Source organism: Haliaeetus leucocephalus, unplaced genomic scaffold, assembly GCF_000737465.1.
Source record: "Haliaeetus leucocephalus isolate CR32 unplaced genomic scaffold, Haliaeetus_leucocephalus-4.0 Scaffold0, whole genome shotgun sequence".
In the NCBI taxonomy this organism is placed as follows: domain Eukaryota; kingdom Metazoa; phylum Chordata; class Aves; order Accipitriformes; family Accipitridae; genus Haliaeetus; species Haliaeetus leucocephalus.
The window spans coordinates 24641641-24661446 of NW_010972436.1; the positions used below are offsets into that span (position 1 = coordinate 24641641).

Here is a 19806-nt window from a genome sequence, read left to right on the forward strand (position 1 = left end):
AAATGAAAAGCATCAGATTTTCTCCGGCGAGAGCACTGTTGAACACCAGAGTCAGCATGCAGTGCCTGAGGACAAGCTATAGAGGGAGATACAGGAAGGCAAAAAAGAAAAGGAAAACTAAGAATTGGCAGTGACCGCTTGAGAGGTGGTGGTGTCCTGCAAACGGAGACCTGCCTGTCCTCAGTGCCAGCACAGCACTAGGTTGCCTTTAGCTACGGCTGCTTGCAGGCCCAGCTAGAAGTGAGTGGTCTTTGTGCCCTCATTGTCTCGGCCACCTCCTTTTCCTTTTATGTGTCCATTTTCAGAGCTGCTGTTGGCATTTTCACAGACCTAATGAAAGGGAAAAGGGTTTAAAAGCAAAGAAAGACCCATTATGAGCTGATGGCAGCCTTCTCTGACACACGCAGCCTTTAGCTACTTGGCTTCCCGTTCACCACTCGCTCTCTGGGCCCCTGTGGACACCCTTCTCCCAGCACGACAACAAAAGTATCGGGGTGCAATTCCACCCGGTCCTGTGGGGAACGGGAGCTGGGAGCGACTAGAAGCCAAAAGCCAGAGGACGTGGCTCCAAGCACTGGCCCTTCCCCGGGGAGGGCAGGGGGAGGCAAGCGAAGCACCGGTCGCTCCTGGATTCCCTCCATCCCATGGGCAGGACCAAAGGGATGACCACCACGGGCATGGTTACGGGGCCTCCTCCTCTTCCTCCGCAGTAGGGTGGCCCCGCTGCCTGCCCTCCCACCGCTGTCAGCCCTCAAAGAAACCCCCGACCCACGCAATGCTGATGGCCGCCCGCAGCGCTGGCACCCCACGTCCCTGCCCAAGAGGCGACACGGGCACCGCCAGGTCCCCACCTGCGTTGGGGGGCAGCCATCCCCCGTGTCGTCCGCCAGGTCGGTGCCGCGGGTCTCGGGCAAGAGGAGGCAGAGCAGCCCCCCCACCACAGGGGCGCTCCCGAAGACGGCCATGGGGACGGCCCGGTGGTACCGGCCCAGGAGGCGGGTCAGCGGGGCCATGATCCCCGCCAGCCGCGCCGACATGGAGCACAGTCCCACGCCGGTCTGCCTGGGGAAGCGAGGGGCGGCGGGCAAGGCTCGGCGTCCCCTGGGACTGAGCGCGGCCATGGGCACCAACCAGGCTCTGGCCGGGGTGGAGGGAAGCTCCGAGGCGGGGGGAGACCTCACCTGACCACCGTGGGGAAGAGCTCTGCCGAGTAGACGTAGGAGGTGGAGAAGGAGGCCGAGGCGGTGAACTTGCCAAGGACGGCCAGGATGGTGGTGGTCACAGGCTGGTCTGAGGGGAGGAGGAGACGCCAGCGCTGTGGGACGAGGGGGGACCCGGCACCGCTCGGCTGGCGATGCGCGGCAACGAGCCGTCGCCTCCGAACGGTGCCTGGACGCGGACTGGGGAGCAGCTCTGGCCTGGGAGCCGCCTCCGGCGCACTTTGCATCCATCATCTCACCGCCCCACGTATCAGTTGTCCCAGAGGACAACTCCGCTAATAGCTGGCCTGCCGGGCTCAGCTCTACCCTCTCCTATCACATCAGCAAGCAATAGCTTGCTGATCGGAACGGGTCTTGGGGAGTTAACCAAGTCACCTCTGGCCATGGCACCAGGGTCAGCTCAAGCCCCGGGAGAGGCGAGCCAGCCTGGTTGGGAGGACAGGAGCTGCACCAGCAAGGGAAGGGTTGGGGCTCTGTGCCTCCCTGTCCCAGAGGTTGTCCCCTCAGCACGGGAAGAGGTTGTTCACCTTCAGGGATGCCAGTGATGATCAGGCACACCAGGCCACTCAGCAGCAGGAGAACAGCCTGGCTTTTCTTCCTCCCGAGCCACTGCAGAAGGAAGATACAACCAATACGGGCTGGGATTTCCACTGCTCCGAACGCAAGCTGTGTCAGGTAGATGTCCAGACCAAAATTTGTCACATTCAGACTCAGCCCGTAGTAGACAAGGCTGTTCACAAACCTGAAAGATGGGCACAGCGGCACTGAGCATGCATATCTATTGGCCATGAGCAAATACAATGTTAATCTCCAATGACAACATTTTGACCAAGCCACGGCATTTCCAAGGGGACAGAAAGCCAGGCAAACACCACAGGACTGCCGAAGCTGGAATGGCTCTAACCTTTTGCACAAACCTCATAGGATCTTGAACAGCCAGAAGCAGAAACACCCATCACTAACACCCAAAAACCACAGGGTGAATTTACAGTTATGACTAACCATCAATCCCTTCTTTTCTTCACCTAGAAGTTTGGAAAGAGGGGACCAGGGGGTGTCTTACCAGGCGCACGACATGATTAAAGTCACCTTCCGGAGGTGTTTCTTCCGAAAGAGATCCAGAGGACTTCCAGACTTGGTCTGTTTCTCAGGCTTCAACTTCAAAATGCAGAAAGTCAGAGAGTCAAACCAGGCAAAGGAAACCCATGGCTAGCTCCTTTTCCATCTGCAGTCCAAGGAAAGCCTCAGCAGGACAGGCTTGTGACCCCAAACTGCTCTGGGAGGGAGGGCAGCCCAGTGGGACTGGGCTCCAGCATCTGTGCTCTGGGTGCCCAATGCACTGGTTTGATGACTAAGGGGTTCCTAGGGAAGAATATTTCCCCAATGTAGGGACTCTGAGGTGGGCAAGAAGGTAAGCCCCCTTCAGGCATTTATGCATGGAAAACCACAAACTAAACAGAGACCTCGTGCTCATCTTCAACACTCCTGCAATCCTGACAGAAGGAAAGCCAGGGAAGCATTTGAGTCCTTTCCGTATCCCAAGGTGGACTCCAGAAAGCTCCAGGCTGAGCCTCAGCAGAAGCTGTGCCTCTTCCCTGACCTTGTCTCTGTAACAACGCAGCTGAAGCTGGAGTTGCCTACAGTCCATCCCCAAATCATCCCCAGCAGGCATGGGAAGATGTTTATCAGATGACCTCAGCTCCAGGGGCTGTTACAAACCCAAGCACAGAGGAAAGTCTCTGAAGACAACAAGCAGTTCCCCATGCCATTACAGGTACCTGCTCAAGGAGTTCTGGTGAGATGGTGCGCTTGTTGATGGATGCCGCCTTCTGAAGGACCTTCTTCGCTTCTTCTATTCTGCCTTTTGTCACCAGCCACCGAGCTGATTCTGGCAACACCCTGCCGAGGAGGTGAAATCAGGAGATGCTGCTGTGACCTGCTGAGTTTCCCCACAGCCCACCTCCCTGCAACCACGTCCAGCAAGCAATGGGCATCATATGTGATGGATGGATCTAAATACCTCCTCAGGTCAGGTTTTCCAGGCCTACATTTAGGCTTCAAAGGCCACATTTGAAGACCTGAAGCAAAGCAGCTGCTGCTCTCAGAGGTCCAGTGCCCCAGGGAGATGTGCTGAGCTCTGCAGAAGCCCCTCCAGCATCTGCACTCTGATGGGAAAGACCCAACCTGCTCCTGAACTGCTGCCTTCTCACTGCCATCCCTCATGCTTGCTGCTGTTGTGTCTGCAAAGAGCTCTGCCCATGTCCAACTCACCAGATGTAGAAGAATAAGGCAAATATAGGAGCAGATCCCGCAATCTCCAGCAGCCTCCAGTTGCGAATACCATAACTCAAGCCAGCCAAAATCATCTGTCCGATGGCGAAACAGCAGTGAGAAATAAGCACTGCCTTTGGCCGGGAGGAGACACCAACCCATTCTGTAGCTGAAAAGAAGAATGAAGGTTTGGAGTCATCCATGCAAATGATTTCCCCTGTTGCAAAGAGGGTGTTTCCCCTGCAGAAGAGCTCTCCTGGAGGTGAGGAGAGGTAGTCAGAGCTCTGGCATCAGTCACGCATGCAAGTCACCAGTGTTTCATGAGATGCTCACCTCTCCCTATCGTCAGGGTGTCCTGGTCCTCTGCAAGAGGACATGAAGCTCAGGTATGTCACCACTTTGCTCTCAGTGTCCACAGAGCCCCTCACTGGGGCAGAGCTGGGGCCCAAATCGATCGTGTCCCAGACCCACTGGGCTCTCTCCCTGCACTGACCTCCTGAGCTGGGAGGCTGTCCCCTTGCCCTCCTCTGAGCACTGGCACGGGAGAGATTCTCCCTTGGGGCTCTCACTTAGGGTTGTGGAGATGCCAAAGTGCCAAAGGACAGCGCAGAGCAAGACCTGTCCTCACCGTGGTGTTTTTCAAGTCACACATGATGATTTCTATTTCTTTACAGACCTTTCCTGTTGCATCTTGAGAGGCCACCTCTGTCTGCCTCAGGGCATGGGCATCCTACTCACCTAAAGCCAGTATCGTCATGGTGATCCCTGACACAGAAGCCCCCACGACACATCTGAAGGCCATGTACACATAGAAATGGGGCACAAAGGCAATTCCTACACCAAACAAGCCCTGGAGGAAGATGGAGATCAGAATGACTGGCCGGCGGCCGATCCTGTGAAGGAAGAGGGAGGACACAGTCAGTATCTGGAGGAGACCCAGTGGAGATGGGGATGAGCTCAGTGGGGTACTCAGTGACTGTATCCCCCGCTCTTGAGGGTGGTAAGGTTCAGACTAGCCTCTGGGTTGACTTGTGAAGCACCCTGCGCGCACGCTGTGCCCTTCTCCCTTCCACCCCCTTGTGTTGCCACATCCTCACGGGACCTGAGGACTTTGGTCAGCGTCCCTGTTAGTGAGGAGCGGTGACAAAATGAATGGAGTGCAGTGCCCAGGCAGGCTCGGAGCAGCGTGCCGCTCTGTGCACCGCCGGCTTTGCACAGACCCCAGATGGGTGGTTGTGTCTCCTTACCTGTCACTTAGTGGCCCAAAAATCATGGATCCCAAGAACAGCCCCATCATGTAGATGGACTGGGAGATGTCGTTCAGGTCCTTCCTGTCACACACCAGGTCAAACTGGAGGAAGGAAACAGAGATGCTTTTGGTTTTGACAAGGTCCAGATGCTTTCTGATACCACCTCCAAGGATGCAAGTCTCCATGGTATGCACATAGCGCAGAAGTCAGAGGTGGGACAAGCCCATGGGACAGACAGTGGTGACCTTCTCCCAAGCACTGGGACCCACAGAACTACCGCCCAGCCCAGGCACCGCCAGGGGAGCCTCCTGGTTGGAAAATTTTGCTTAAAGTGGGACTTGGGACAGAAGTCCCGGCAGATTGCTTCATCCTGGACTGCCTGCCCTCGCAGAGGAAAAAGGATGAGTGCAACACTGATTCCTGGGCCAAGCAGCTTCTGTTAAAGAGATGTTCTGCAACTGCCAGCATCCAGAGGGCATCTATAGAAAGAGTCACATGTATGGGAAATACAGAGAGGTCAGAATGCACTGAAACAAGTTTAGCGTTGCTCACTGGAGCGCTGTTGCTGTTGCTGAAGCTCCTGTTGACCTGTTAGATGCGTGGCTTTGCAAGCTTTCCTCTCCTCGTCAAACCTGGAGGCTCCGCACAGAGCGAGGAGCGGTGAGGAACTCAGGCTGTTCGCGACAACCCTGAGCTGGAGTCGCGACACCGAGACCCCGAGGCAGACACCCCACAGCTGGTCACCCTGAGAGTTCCCCAGCGTGTGTGGGAGCAGAAACCAAGTGCTGAGCTCTGCCTCCTCCCCCTGGCCAGGGTGTCCAAAGCACAAAGCTGGGCACAGGGACAAGTTGGAAGGTTACCCCCTGTCTGCAGAGGGGCAGCTGGGGTAGGGAGACCCAAACCATCCCACCAGAAGCGAATAATCTCTCCGCTGGCTCTGCCTGTGGCGTCACTGGCATCTATATTGCAGCCTGCTTGCATGCAACCCCTCCACAACCACACCTGGGGGCTGGGTGGTGGAGCCAAGGTCCCCAAAATACACCCGATCTAAATCTCAGCCCAACCCAGCCGCACCATGGCCGGCACCAGCTTTGACTGAACTCTAGGACAGGGCGGCCGTTTGGGTGTCCCATCCCTTCCACATCCCCAGCGCATCAAAAGGCGATTACGGACCTCGGTCAGCAGGGACGGCGGTTGCGCCGCGGGGTACACCCAGCCTTTGGTGCACTTCTCCGTGGCGTTCAGGCCATACAGCATGATGGAGCCAAGGTCCCAGTCCACCGGCGAGTACATGGAGCACTGCTCGTACGCCCCGTCTGCGTCCCGGGGCACGGTGAGGTTCAGCTGCTCTTCCTCCGTCAGGTTGGGGCCGATGGCACGGATCCAGCTGGTGTCGCAGCGGTGCGGCACGTGTTGAACCATAAAAAGCTGGCAAAACTGGTGGAAAGCCACACTGAGGCAGGGAAACAAGGTGAGCAGCAGAAGCCATTTCCGAAATGGCCCAAAATCACCAACCGCTTTCCAAATTTCCCCGATGCCTGACGTTGGTAGCAGCATCTGCAGAGACAGACTTTGCAGAGGGTTGGAACTGGTACGTAAGCCCAAGATAAGCCCTGCAGCTCTAGGCAGTCACGAGTATGCAGATTTGAAGAAAAAGCAATGTTCTGGGTTGGGATTTGTACCCACGCTGCATTCCCATTAAGTGAAACAGAAATTTCAGGAGGTGCGGACCATCCAGGGGAGGTCACTTCCCATTTGGAGACTCATCAGCTGGGAGGAGAGACTTTGAGAAGGTGATCAGGATGTGGTAAGAGGAGCAAGGAAGCCCACAGGCATGGGCAGTATGAGACACCTCGTGGTGAGCACCCACAAAGGGAAACATCCAAGGATGATGACAACTGGAGTGAACTATTCAGTCACAGGAGGACTGTGAGGCACTGGACTAAGGCAGCATGGAAAGCCTTTAGGAGAGTCCATAAAGAATTTCCTACAGAGGCAGGAATGGGAAACAAAACTGGGATATAATTCTCTGGGGCTTTTTAAGCAGGGTTTGACCAAATACTGGAAAGATTGCAAAGAAGTTGGCTTAGATGCAGAAGATGGGGTTCTGGAACCCAGAACGTCCCTTACCATCCCATGTCTTAAACTTGGAAGTTATATTCACCCAAGATAAAAGTTTTCTGGGTTTGGGAGTAAAGAGGAACACCTTAAGAAAAATAAAGAGCCAGAAAATGGCAAACTAAGCCCAAGAGCCTTAGAAAGGTGAATGGAAAAGTCAGCTTAGAAAGTGCCACCATCCAAGACCACAACTTTCTTTTTGTTTTGGTGGGGGTTTTTTGTTTGTTTTTAAGCAAGAACATGCATATGGGTGCATCCCAGCCAAAATGCCTGGGGAACATGCCTAGAACTGGACCATCCCTATCCCCTCGCAAAGGACACACACCTTGCCCTTGACAGTTCCTGAAGCTTTAGAGAAACTTCTCTGTTCCCACACTCTGAGCAGGAAGACCCCTTCTGCTTCTGTTAATGGAGACACCATGACCTCACTCAAACAAAACCCCACTAAGCTCTGGGTAAATGATGTCAACAAAGCTGTCAGAGTTTGAATGAACGGGGCACCTTAGGAACAGAAGCCATATATTAAGAGAAAATTTTCCAGGAGGACCTCCAGTGAGAAATACTAGGGGTTTTTTACTTCTGTGTTAATGTTTCCCTTCATTTCTGAAAACTTCCTTCCTTTGTGGAAGATGGGCAAGAAATATTGAAGGATATGAAGGAAAACTCTAGGGTTTCTCCAGTGCAGTGCTTCAGGGAATTGGCTTTCCAAGAAGCAGTCAGGCAGTCTGCTTGCAACCAGGCACTTCTCTTTTGCACAACATCAGATGACACTAAAAGGTTGTGGCCAAGGTTGCTGTTAAAGGATGACCACGACTAGGGAAAGCTGTCCAGACACCCACTCAGTTTAACAGATATCGAATTGCAGCACTCGCAGTGACAAATCTATTGCCGCAACCATGGCAGTGGCTCAGTGCCAGGTCACAGAAGCGTTTTCAATCTCATTGCAAGAGGTTTACTGACAGTCTGCCAACAGCCTTGTCACCTGCACGCTTGGACAAGACCTTTCACTTCAGGCACCTCCTTGCTCTTGCAGCTCAAAGCATGACCACTGGCACACAAGTATGCTGCAGCAAGGGATACTGGTGCTTCCAGAGAGGAATGGCCTAGCTACAGCTAAGAGCTGTCAGGATGACGAGATGGCAACATGCCTGCGTTCTACCTCTCACCATCAGTGCATTTTCTTGAAGTCCTGGCTCCACTACAAAAGTAAAGGGAGAGATCTCAGGGGCACCTCTGGATCACAACTGCCCTGAAACCTCAAATTCAGAATGAAAAAGTATTGTGGACATGGAGAGGAGAGTTCATGCTCCAAACGCTTCTCAGGGTATAAATCATCCCACTTTAATACCAGCCTGCACCACCCTGAGGTGTTCCTGGATGGAGGAAGCTCATGCCCAGCTGCACAGGGCACGTAGAGCTTCGAGCAAACTTTTCAACCTGAGACAAGCCCTCAGGGTACAATCCTAATTGCCATCCTGGCTCCATTTCTGCACACAACTCCTGCAGAGCATCCTCACCCCTTCCCCACCAAGTCTTCCTGGGGTTTGTCAAACCTCCCACCTCCCCAGACAGAAATGCCCCAGGGGCTGCAGACACCCCTCAGACAAACCCCTTCCCCAAGATACACCATCCAACCCAATGACACGTAAACCACACACCAAACACGTGGCAATGGACAATTTGTTCTTTATTGATTAAAAATTAGAGACATGCAGTAAAATACAAAGTCCAAAAAAGGAAAAAAGCCTGAATATTTTACATCTTTCATTATAATCTACAATACACCAAAGTTGTGAAGAGGATCCGTTTTCATTAACAGAGCATTGTCCTTAGAAGTAGGAACTAAAAATTACCACCTGCTTCCAGGTTCAAATCAGAAATTTGCACAAAACCCAAATTCTTAATGACACTGGAAAACAGTTATGAACAGCATTGGCACTTACTGAACAACATCAGAAAAGACAGTTGTCTAGAACTGTAATAGCCCAGGTAAATATTTTGGATTGCTACCCAAAACATCTGGAGCTCTATAAAACAAAAAACATCAGTTTCTTCCTTACTTATTTTCTCCATTAAAGAACTACAGAGCCTTGGGTTAGTTTGAGCTCAAGCTCTTTAAGTCCTGGCTTTGGGAAGGTGGGGAATAACTTAATAAATAGATGCTGCATTGTTCCATTTGAGCAGTTCAAGTCCTACCTTTCTCAGCACCAGTACACAAATGAACAAGGAGGTCCCCATGGCATGCGGGCAGAAGGGAAAATAATACTGTACCAAGACTACTTTGTCTCTGTATCCTAAGGGTTTCCAAGACATCCATACCGACCGTAGGGTGACATGAAAATCGAGATGCCAGCCTGCTCTTCCCAAGCCAAGAAGCTTGATGGGGGACACTGTAGGGAGTGCTTTGTGTCAGACAACAGGAGAAAGTACCAGAGGTGTCACACACACGTGTATGCACACACTTGGCCAAACCCAGCCACCATCAACTCCCCGGTATCCGGCACCCACTCCCTGGGCTCTTTAGAGCTTCTGCTCAGCACCCTGGGATGCTCTCGCTCCAAAACCCTCTTTCTCCTCTCCCTCCCCTTCACACTCACCAGCCATGGGGCTGCAAATAGCCCATGGGGACATACCCAATATCCACCTATAGGCTAAAAGCAACAAGGGCGGTATAAAAAGAACATGCACAATTCAGGAAGCTTCCACAGCTGCTCATAGAGAACAATATATAAATACAGATTGTTCATCTGAAGACTTGGAAATAAAAAAAACGTCCTAATTGAACTCAGTCATTCTGCTTTAACACTCTGTTTCTGCATTGTTTGTGGCTGATGGAAACCAAACACGTTTCCATCTGTGTGTTAAATTACAGGCTTACAATTTCTGTGTAGAAAACACTCCAGAGCCAATAGCAGTTACAAAGGCCAACTGTGAAACAGTAGGAAAGAAAAAAAATCAACACCATTTATTATTCACATATTGCATTACAAGTGTCTCTTATCAAACTCAGAGTATAATTTATATTATTCATGTAGAACCTCAAATTCAACACCACATAGAAATAAAAGCTAAATACGTGTGTGACAGGGTTTCGGTGACATCCTGATCAAACGTCGAGGCTTGGACCGACGAGAAGGCTGACGACCCAAGCGATTAGTGCAGGAGGGACACAGCCCGGTGCTCGCTTGCCCAGTACTACCACTCTACTGGCGATTCTTTATTGCTGTAAAACATGACAGGGATGGTTCCACGGGTACCAGTTTGCAAAGGACTGGGAAACATGTTGGGAGGACTCGCGCAGCCAGGCATAACAGACCGGGTTTCAGGAACAGTTCGAAGTGCATCTTTTCCAAACGCAGAGTGACACAGATCTCCTCTCCCTCTGACCACGAATATTTTGTTGATCGTCTGAAAGACCAGTTTCCAGACAGCAATGCCTCACTGGTCTGCTTCAAGAACAGACTACATCTAAGATGCGGAAATGAAAGACATTTTGAGGAAGGACTGCTTAATGTAAATTAAAAGGTTCAGCCCTCATGCCACGCCTGGCACTCATGTGGAGAGAACCAAAATGGTAAAAAATAAAATAAAATAAAATAAAATTAAGGCAGTTTACAAAGGGAAGCTGACTTCTAACACCTCAAAGTCAAGGAATTTCTCAGAAACACAAACATAAGGGAAGGCAGCTCTCCCTCCCGTGGGTTAAGACTTGGCTTGCTTTCTCAGGTGCAAGCATTCAAACCAACAGTTTTAAAAAACACAGAGGAAGAGAAGCGGATTTCTCAGCACTCCAGGTGACCCAAACAACATGTACATTGGTGTTTCAGATAGAAGGAGAAGCAGGTAAAGAACAAAAAAGATCCGTTCAGTATTAAAACTTGTGCAAAAATAGCAAGTGAAAAAAAATGAAACCACATGTAAGCAAACATTTAGGCAAGATCATCAGAGCAGTGGAACCCCCTGCTTCGTACTCAGTAGTATTTTTCTTTAAAGTAAGGCAATAATAAAATGAACATGCAGGCAATGACATGTTGGAACTGCATGTTTGAGATGACAGATACAAAAACATGAGAGTTGTTTACAAAAGGTGTAAACGCCATCGGTAATTTCAGGAAGGTTTGTGATCCTATTAAGGAAAATGTTAAAGCTTCTAGGAAGGGGGCTGTAGTTCAATTCTTTGGCAGTAGTGGTTTTTTTTTAGGCTAACAGAAGCATTACGAATATGCACATGTGGGTTCTCAGTTGGGAAACATCTCCTGGGACCATTGTTTAGCTGATGCTGAGTTGTGCAAATCCTATAAGTTTGCCATCATCAGGAATATCTGAGCCTTCCACACCAGATGCCTGAAACACAAGGAACAGAGATCCAAATAGCAACACGCATGCTCTACCCTCAGATACATACCATGCTACATAACACAAGGTGTACCAGATACAGTCTGGGGAGGGAGCAGTCACAGGACAGCTTTGCACTGTATTCAGCAGCTTACACTACCCGAAGTTAAAATTTAGCATGTTTTTTCTTTTTTTTTTTTTCTTTTTTTTGAAGCTAGGAAGGGCTGGGACTGAAGTTTTGCCAATGTGTGCCCTGACTAGGGCTACGTGCACTAACTGGGGCAAAGCAAGTGAAAACTCCTTCAGAAAGAGTCAAAAATAATGGCACTTACTGCTTCACTACCAATAAACTGGCTACACCTTCGTTTTGCCACTATAACTACCACAGAATTTCACCACCTCTGAAAGATTCATCTGCCTTTCTTTCTCCTCTCCTAGTCTATCTTCTCTTAGTTTTTGCTCTCTTCTTCCCCCCCCCCCCCCATCCCCTCCAATCACCTCTTCATTTCCTCCTCAGAGACAACATATCTGGACCCTCCCCATTCCTTCTATGAAAAGAGTCCGTGGCATTTCTTAAGCCACTTACCTGCCCTGAAGTACTCCTGCCCTTTCTGGGCAAGTGTACATTCCAAGCCCAGAAAATACCCTTTTGTAAGATTTTGATATGCTTATTAGCCAGGATAACGGAATGTTTGTATTAGCACATCATCTCATACTTATTTAACCCAGGTGCTGCTCAGAAGACACAAGCAAGGAGCCTGCATTGCCTACTGTTAGACAACCAGTAGGAAGCTTTGGGAAAAAGGGAGGATTTAGAGTGCATACATTAGATGCCTACAGTAGACATCACAGGCATCTATATGCAATGCCTTCTCTTTGCAAGTGACAACTTGTTCAATTAGGGAACAGGAATAAATACCAGTTTGAAAGTGACGGATCTGTTTGCTTGGGGCTCTTCCACAATTTTCTGCAAATTAGCTGCAACTGAAATCACACACACACACAAAGAAAATGGGCAAATATTAGGACAGGCTAGAGAAAAACATTAGACCTCTTTCTATTACTCAGCAAACTTAGAACTTTTTAAAATGATAAAAAAGTTTAGGTCTCAATGAGACTCAAATCTACTTAAATCTAAAGCTTTAAACTGTGAAAATGCTGTCACTTGTTACTATGCTTCTTTTTCAGAGGTAGATATTTTTTCCTGGATGTGGTGGAATTAGTAATAATAAACTGCCCAATTGCACCTGGAAATTCAGTTAATTTTGCACTAGCAGCCTTTCAAGATGTTGCAGCCTGTGTACAAGGAACAGTTTTGCTTGCTGTAGTTGAAATATGTAGGGAGTGCTGACAGTTTAAAAGTCTCACCTGCTGCACAGGAGGACACATTTATTTAGCGAACTGTTGCTAGAGGTAGCTGTTCATACTCATACAACACGTGTACTTCACACTTCCTTCCCCAGCCCTACTTAAAACAAAAAAGCCTGGCTGATTCCAGTCCCAGACCTCTCTTGCGCAGGACCTGTGAGCAGTACAGGCTTGTGCAGCAATATAGCAATGCATATATGTCAGATGATAATGATTTAGCTAATGCATCAATTAGCCTTCATTTTGCATTACAAGGAACATTTGCTTCATAATGTTTCCAACTAGATCATATTCTTGTGGACTGAGGGTTGCCTAAATGTACTGGTACAGAACTGTCACCAGAATTAACAGCAGTTTTATAGAGCCACAGGGGTAGAGAACCAAGGCCACAGCAAACTCTCCTAATACCCACTAATCAGGTCATTTTAAACATGCAAAAAATGACTGAAATGGTTAGAGCAGAAAAAATAATATGTAATTACCTATTACCAGATCTCTGCCATCAACAAGACCTGCTGAAATGAGTTCTTGAGACACACCATCAGCAGTATCTGTTGGGGATAAACCCAAGAGCCAGTCATCACATAAGAGAAATTGCCAACTGATGAAGGCATCACATAGAAACCTAAAGGACCTTATACAAACCAAACAGCAAAAGCATTGTTTACACAAGACAGATATTAGGGTGTACACCAGGTGCAGTCAGACAGTTCTGAGCTATGCTGTCAAACCTGGAGCTGGAATTCAAAGGGCTGCACTTTGGTCATATCCACAAACAGTTTTACAAGCAAGGTCTTCTCAACAGCAGTGCTCCAAGCCCTTTAGGAAGGCACTGTGGACACACTCATACAGGGTTTCCATACACACAACTGCACAACACCAAACACAAAACATCCCCTTTACCAAAACCACCTTCACACACTGGAATTTCCCACCAGCTCACCTCTCCCTGGGGTAAATTCAAATCGAATATCATTGAGCTCCTTTTTTGAATTCCTGTGGAAAGAAGAGAATTTTATATAGAAGAGACCATTTCATTGCACTGATAGGTGCCCCCAAAAAAGTGCTGTCATTAACTAATCAGTCTGTGAAGTGAATTCATTGCACCCTTCCCCTCAAAGGGCAGAAACTAATCATTTGGGTGTGCATCTGGAAGCAGGGCTCTTGGCACAGTCTGCCTCTCAACTTGGCAGAGCCCAAGTGGGCTGAAGTCCAGGATAAGCGAGTAACCACCTCTCTGGTATAAGGCCACACTGTTCCACTGTCTCAGGAACTCGTATCTATCAGCAGATATATCCTTGGAGCACATCTTTCAGAGGAAGGAAACACTCACTGACAGCAGATATACACACATTATGGAGTGTCCAGGTATGACTAGGAGGTGATGCTCAGAAGTCCCCATCCAATGCCTATGAACAACCAAGATGCCTACGGAGCTGAGAGGCAGGTTCCTTATGAGAAATGTCAATATGTGTAATGATAGTAGAATGTGCTAACAATCCTTTTTCTATCTATTTCTAGGAACGTAGACCAGAATCCATGCCTAAAAACTCTTCACTCTCAGAACTGGCTGAAGTCTGAAGTTGTGCCTGAATAGTAAGATGGTCCATCCCAAGGCTGGAACCTCTGGATCCCTGATCCCCTTTAGGGAACCCAGCTAATTTCTCCTTCCCACCCCGTTAGAGTTTAGGAATATTTATACAATTATCAAAATGTCTTTGAATCTACAGCTCTTGCCAAACCAAAGTAGTGGATGAGAGAAACTCCGTTTCTAAGTCCCAGTTTTGGAAGAGCGGTTGAAATCCAAGCTGACAAACAACTTATAACCACGACCCTTTTAACTAAAAGGCAGATGGCAAGATGCACTACAGCAGTCTTCCAGTGTCCCTCTCTACAAAGGCTTGCTTTCACAGAACAGGTCAGTTTTGTGTCCTTACCTTAACCTTAGTACAAGGCTGATAGGGACTTTCGTATCTTCCTGTACCGGAGCTGCAGCAGGGGCAGGTGGGGCCTGCAATAAGATTACATCATTTTAAAGCAGATTAGCACTTCCTTTCTCCGGTTTTAAAACTAGAGATAACCTTGATCAACTATAAATACAAATAAAAGTTTAACTCATCACTGGAATCATGATACTACAGTGAAAAAGAAGACAGACTAATGAAACAGGAGAACTTCACGCTTAAATAGTAACCCAGGAGGTTCTCTCTGCAATTGTCTTGAAAAGAGGAAAAGCTACACAACTTTAAGAAATGTCAAAATGTCAGGAGACTTCAAAAGTGCTAAATGTACAAAGACTGCTTGCTTTGCATCAAAACTTAAGGTTTTGGGGCATTCATGACAGTCTCAAGACCTCCTGTGTTTTAATCCCTGCCCCAAACATCTGATTTAAAAACCTGATACAATTGTAAAGAGTAGCTAGGAAATAATTTAATTGGCAGATTAGCATATACTCTCAGTTACTTTTTTGTGAAATCAAAGGCAAAAAGCATCTAGCAGCAATTTTATAGCTGCCTATTTTCACTTCTAAATTACTTCCGAGTAATTACTGGAACATGTAAACAAAGCATCTTATACTGGTCAGCAGCAGATTTCCAGTAGGAAAGATCCAGGAGGTGTCCATCTTTATAGTACTTGTGATACTTCCAGTAAAGGGCTAATTGTTAATCAATCTCCACCAAAAAAAAACCCAAACAAAACAGAGAAAGGTCAGTCACTCTTTCACTGCACAAGTCATCTGTACTGCACATGTTGAGGCAGGGATTTTAAATCTGCAGTAACAAGACACACACAACGCTAGGCTGATAATTTAAGCCTAGAAGTCTTGACCAAGTTTTTTCATTTAGATCACTTGCTTTTTCATGAGAGAAAAAAAAAAATAACCCTTTGTTTAAGACTAGTATTTTACTCCATCTGTTGGTGCTCTTGTGCCAGCAATGCAGCTCAGGGCTTCTGATCACAATCTTGTTTCTGCTGAAGCTGAAAGCTTTACCAGGTCAGTGAAAACAAACAAGGGTTCATAGAGAAGCCCAGAGGTCTGCAAAACAGTAACCAACGAGCTACAAGAGCCAGAGGAGAGCTACAAAGAATAACACACTGATACAAATAGCTATAAAGAAGGACATACTGACACAAAGAGCTATAAAGAACAACACACTGACACAAAGGCATGAAGTTCACCTTAGGACAAGCTACCAACAAATAAGCTATTGGGCACTAGTGGCAGGGAGCAAGACACTCTGCTAGTGCAAATCAAAACACTTTCACTGAGACCAACACTGCTACATCATTTTACCAAACTGAGAGTCCTGGCCTTCACTGCTGCTGGTGTTTCAACTGCTGCATAAAATTCAGGGATTAAACACTGGCCCTTTTTCAAGAGATTTGAAGGGCTTTGATTTAAGCATTAAAGCTACTTTTAATGTAGCCAAGAATATGTCAGACCCCAACTCCACTATTTTTCTTTAATGACTAATGCACTGTCTTTAACAGTTTTGTAAACAGGAACATGAGCTGTCTGCAGTGAAGTGATATACGTATCTTTCTACGTTCTTTACAATAAAAATAATGAAACATTTCTAGGAAGGACTAAGTCTAAGAGCTATTTTTCTGACCAACACTGCCAAGTCTCTTCCCCTTGGATCTGCCAAAGGGTGATGGTAGCTTGGCCCCCTCCAATAGTGACAACCTCTCCCCACCAATGAATATGAACATTAGTGTCTGTTTTTTAAAAGAGGTACCATCATTCAGGAGTCTGGCAAACTCTGCAATGCTTTACTCCAGCAAACCACAAGACATGTTCCAAGTGTCTGAGTAATGATTTGGGTTGGCCATTTTTCTCTTTTTAACACAAGTCAGAGCTTTTTCTTGACTTTGCTATGCCTGCCTATCTGATGTATATCCTACACTTTGGGGTGATGCAGCTAAGAATTAAACACAAACTTGTCAAGTTTTCACATTCCCTGTACTTCCCCTCAAAGGTCCATTTTCCCCCTCTCTGCTTGAAATGGAAGTGTTTGAAAGCACCACAAAGTTCAGAGCTTCCCAAAGATGCAGTTTCTCCGCATTTTTTGACTGCTACGAGGACCATTTTAACCTAGGCTTTATGTCTCTCTTCTGAAGTCTGGAGAACTTGCATGTTCTAGTTTCTTCCTCTGACTTTTCTCTCCACTCTTATCCCAGAGATGCCAGTGATGCCGAGACACACATTCAGAGCCTGTTCATGCTGCACCTTAAATACCAGGAACAAGCAGCTGCCAATTGAGTAAGACTCTCCTTTTTTCTTACCTTTAACTTTGCCTCAAGCCAGAGTCCACTCTCTAAACAGCATAAAAAGTCACTGCTCACCCACAGCGTAAGAATGAAAAACTATCACACCCACATTGACTGTCTTCCTTTTACAAGCCACCAGGCCAACTGTCACTTCTGCATAAGCAGCAGCACTAAATCAATTCCAGGCAATTTCATGGCTTCAGATCATTTTAGCATGTCTGGAATAGAACAGCTAAGGGCAAAGCTGAAAGCTGGTATGAAGGGTTTCTGATCTTACCTGGGCTGCTGCTGGGGCTGCTGGAGGAGCCTGACTAGGTGGAGGTACAGCAGTTTGAGGTTGTGCAGGTACTTGTCCTGCAGCCTGAGGTAGTTGAGTAGGTGCCTGTGCTGGAGCACTGAGTGAAGGACCTGGAGGCTCAGCTGATGGGAATAGCTGCAAGCAAAAAAAGCATTTTAATGAGAAAAGGAACTCAAGAGTTATGACTCAAGCACCAGCTTTCCAAAAAGTGCTTGTTTGCCACATAAATCACTTCAAGAACTTCAACACCAAGGGCATTTCCAGGCCTCCAGGACACTAACACTGATCCTAAGTTGGTGTTCAAGGGGTTTAATGTTTTCTTTTGTCCAGGGAGCCCTTCTGCCCTGATATTTGCAAGTTCTACTCACCAGTAAAGAAGGATAAGAAGCCAAGATAGCAGCATGACTGTGGATGTTGGACAAAAATACACTCTACAGCTAGCAAGGCTGGATGCATACAGATCATATTCTAGCTGGATGAGAGAGCCCTATCCTTTATTTCCCCCCCCTTCCCGGAATCAGAGTCCTACTTATATTTCCAAGCAGCCATGCAGCCACAGCAGAACAACTCTGCTTTGACTGAGGCTGTGTTCTCTGAAAGGAACCACATCAAAGCATTAAGATAACTATCAATAATTTCTCCATTTGTAAAACAAGTGTCAGAGTCAGAGCTATCTGGATATTCAACTGAAAAGTGAATTCAGATCTTAAGTTCTTCAAACCACACAAGACAAGACTGTTTAGGATTGGACTTAAAGCTAGACCCCTGCAAAAAAAAAAATCATATGCAATTAATTTGAGGGTGAGGGAAAATAGCTAAATGAAAGTTTAACCTTTTTTACCTCTTGTATTATTCAGAACAAAGAAACTGATTTTGGCATGGTAGCCAAAGAACTGTAAGCTTGATGGCACTTCTTCAGTGTGCCCTCCAACTTACTCCACTAAGTTGTAGGAAATATAAATCACCTTGAATATTGAAAACCTGCGCAGAAGACCTCCAAATCACAATATACATTAAGGGATGTATCACAGTGGGGAAATTAATCCCAAAGGGATTCTGGTTTTCAGCTTTTCCTTTGAATTTAGAGTTTATGTCAAGTTACAGTGCCAGAACTGCAGTCTTTCTTAAGATCTCGCTTTCTAATCAATCCTTGGAAACAGATGAAGGAAGAACAGGACAGACTAACCCAAGACTAATTTCTAGGAGACAGCTCTGTTTATCTTTCCACACAGATAGGGAAAACAAAGACATAACACAGTCTTTAGAAGATAAGAAGTCTCTATCACAGAAAGATAAGATATACTAATATTCCTAATGTAAGAAACACAGGACAGATCTGAAGGCGGATTATAAATTACAACTGAAGTTTTGTTTGCTATCAAATACTACTACAGATTTATTTCACAATTCTGAGCATAGGTTCCAAAACAGTGAATTAGACTATGCAAAACACAAATCTTAAAGCTGTGTTTTGTTGGGTGTTTTTTTAAAGAGGAAATCGGAACACCATTGTTTTGCTTAGAATATTTTTGTGACTATTTCATTATCTTACAACATACAGACTTTTACCATAGCAAGTAAAGCTGAAAAGATACACACTAAACTTACCTCAGGAAGACCTCTTGGCATTACACAGTGATTCCTTTTATAGGGAGGTTTTCAAGCAGAGCACAGCTAGATACTAGTTTCTACTTCACACAATATTCTTTTCAAAGGCTAATAAAAACTTGTTCCTTGAAAAAACAGCAATAACTAGGGCTCATCATTTTGGGAATTATAACTTACCTCAGAATTCTGTACAGGTTCTTTCACTCTGGGAGACTGAAAAACAGAGAAAAAGCTGTCATTGCCTAGACAAAAGTGAAACTTATTGACTAGAAGGATTTGTCAGAACCATACTGAACATATGAAATCTACATAATTAAGTTACATATATGTATTAAGATGCATAATAAAAGGGACATCACACAATTTGTTGGCAACCTAATCATATCATACCACCCAGAAACACACAGCCATGTTTCAGAACTTGCAGTTGATATTTACACAGTGGCATACAATACCCTAAGCTGCTATCATTGTTAACCATTAGCAAAAGCCAGTACTCTTGAAGATCATTCAGACTGGATCAAATTACTTGCGCACCAAGATGGTAGAACCCATTTTAAGCTACTGAAGTCTTGCAGAAAAAGATAAGCCACACAAAATCTGCCTTGCAGAATTCTGCTAGGAAACAAATCTCCTTTGTATACTTAGGGTACTAGTTTGCAAACCAACTTGCTTAAACCACGCAAAACCTGGGGGGCGGGGGGTGGGGTGAAATCAGCCTTGCTTGTGCTGCTTTATAGAAAAAAAATCTCTCGCCAGCTCTCCTTGCCCTTGGACACTGCATTATGCTATGCTCTCTGTGAGAGAATGCAGAAAACTGACATCTGTACACAAGTTCAGCAGTGAAACAAAGAGATCATGGAATGGAGGGGAAAGTGCAGTCAAAGTAATGCAACCAATCTTTGCTTATCAGTAAAACAAAGATAACATGCATTAGCTATTTCACATGAGCAGGAAGGAATTGCCAAGTACTCCTGGAAAGCCCTGCAATTAAGAGAGCCTGCAGCTCTGACTTCTAACAGGTCCAATTACTATGTGGATATAGACAGGTGAGATGGCTTGGTCC

General features: G+C 46.8%; 2 protein-coding genes across 2 annotated transcripts in view; both read right to left on the reverse strand.

The window, feature by feature from the left end:
• Positions 1-234: 234 nt before the first annotated feature.
• Positions 235-6298, reverse strand: LOC104829091 (solute carrier family 22 member 13-like). The gene is made up of 10 exons (XM_010563163.1): positions 5915-6298; positions 4739-4842; positions 4230-4384; positions 3492-3660; positions 2999-3119; positions 2284-2378; positions 1748-1962; positions 1182-1290; positions 852-1062; positions 235-330 (listed from the first exon to the last, which is right to left on the reverse strand). Exons 1-10 carry the CDS (start codon positions 6296-6298, stop codon positions 235-237), a joined length of 1659 nt encoding a protein of 552 aa, XP_010561465.1.
• Positions 6299-8529: 2231 nt separating this feature from the next.
• OXSR1 (oxidative stress responsive 1) overlaps positions 8530-19806 on the reverse strand; it is a 97301-nt gene continuing 86024 nt past the window's right edge. Inside the window, exons 14-20 of the mRNA XM_010563176.1 lie at positions 18918-18953; positions 17112-17267; positions 14500-14573; positions 13506-13558; positions 13045-13113; positions 12114-12178; positions 8530-11203 (exon numbers count right to left, since the gene is read on the reverse strand). Coding sequence (XP_010561478.1) covers positions 11129-11203; positions 12114-12178; positions 13045-13113; positions 13506-13558; positions 14500-14573; positions 17112-17267; positions 18918-18953 — 528 coding nt within the window. The 3' untranslated portion in view covers positions 8530-11128. The remainder of the gene's footprint in view (positions 11204-12113; positions 12179-13044; positions 13114-13505; positions 13559-14499; positions 14574-17111; positions 17268-18917; positions 18954-19806) is intronic.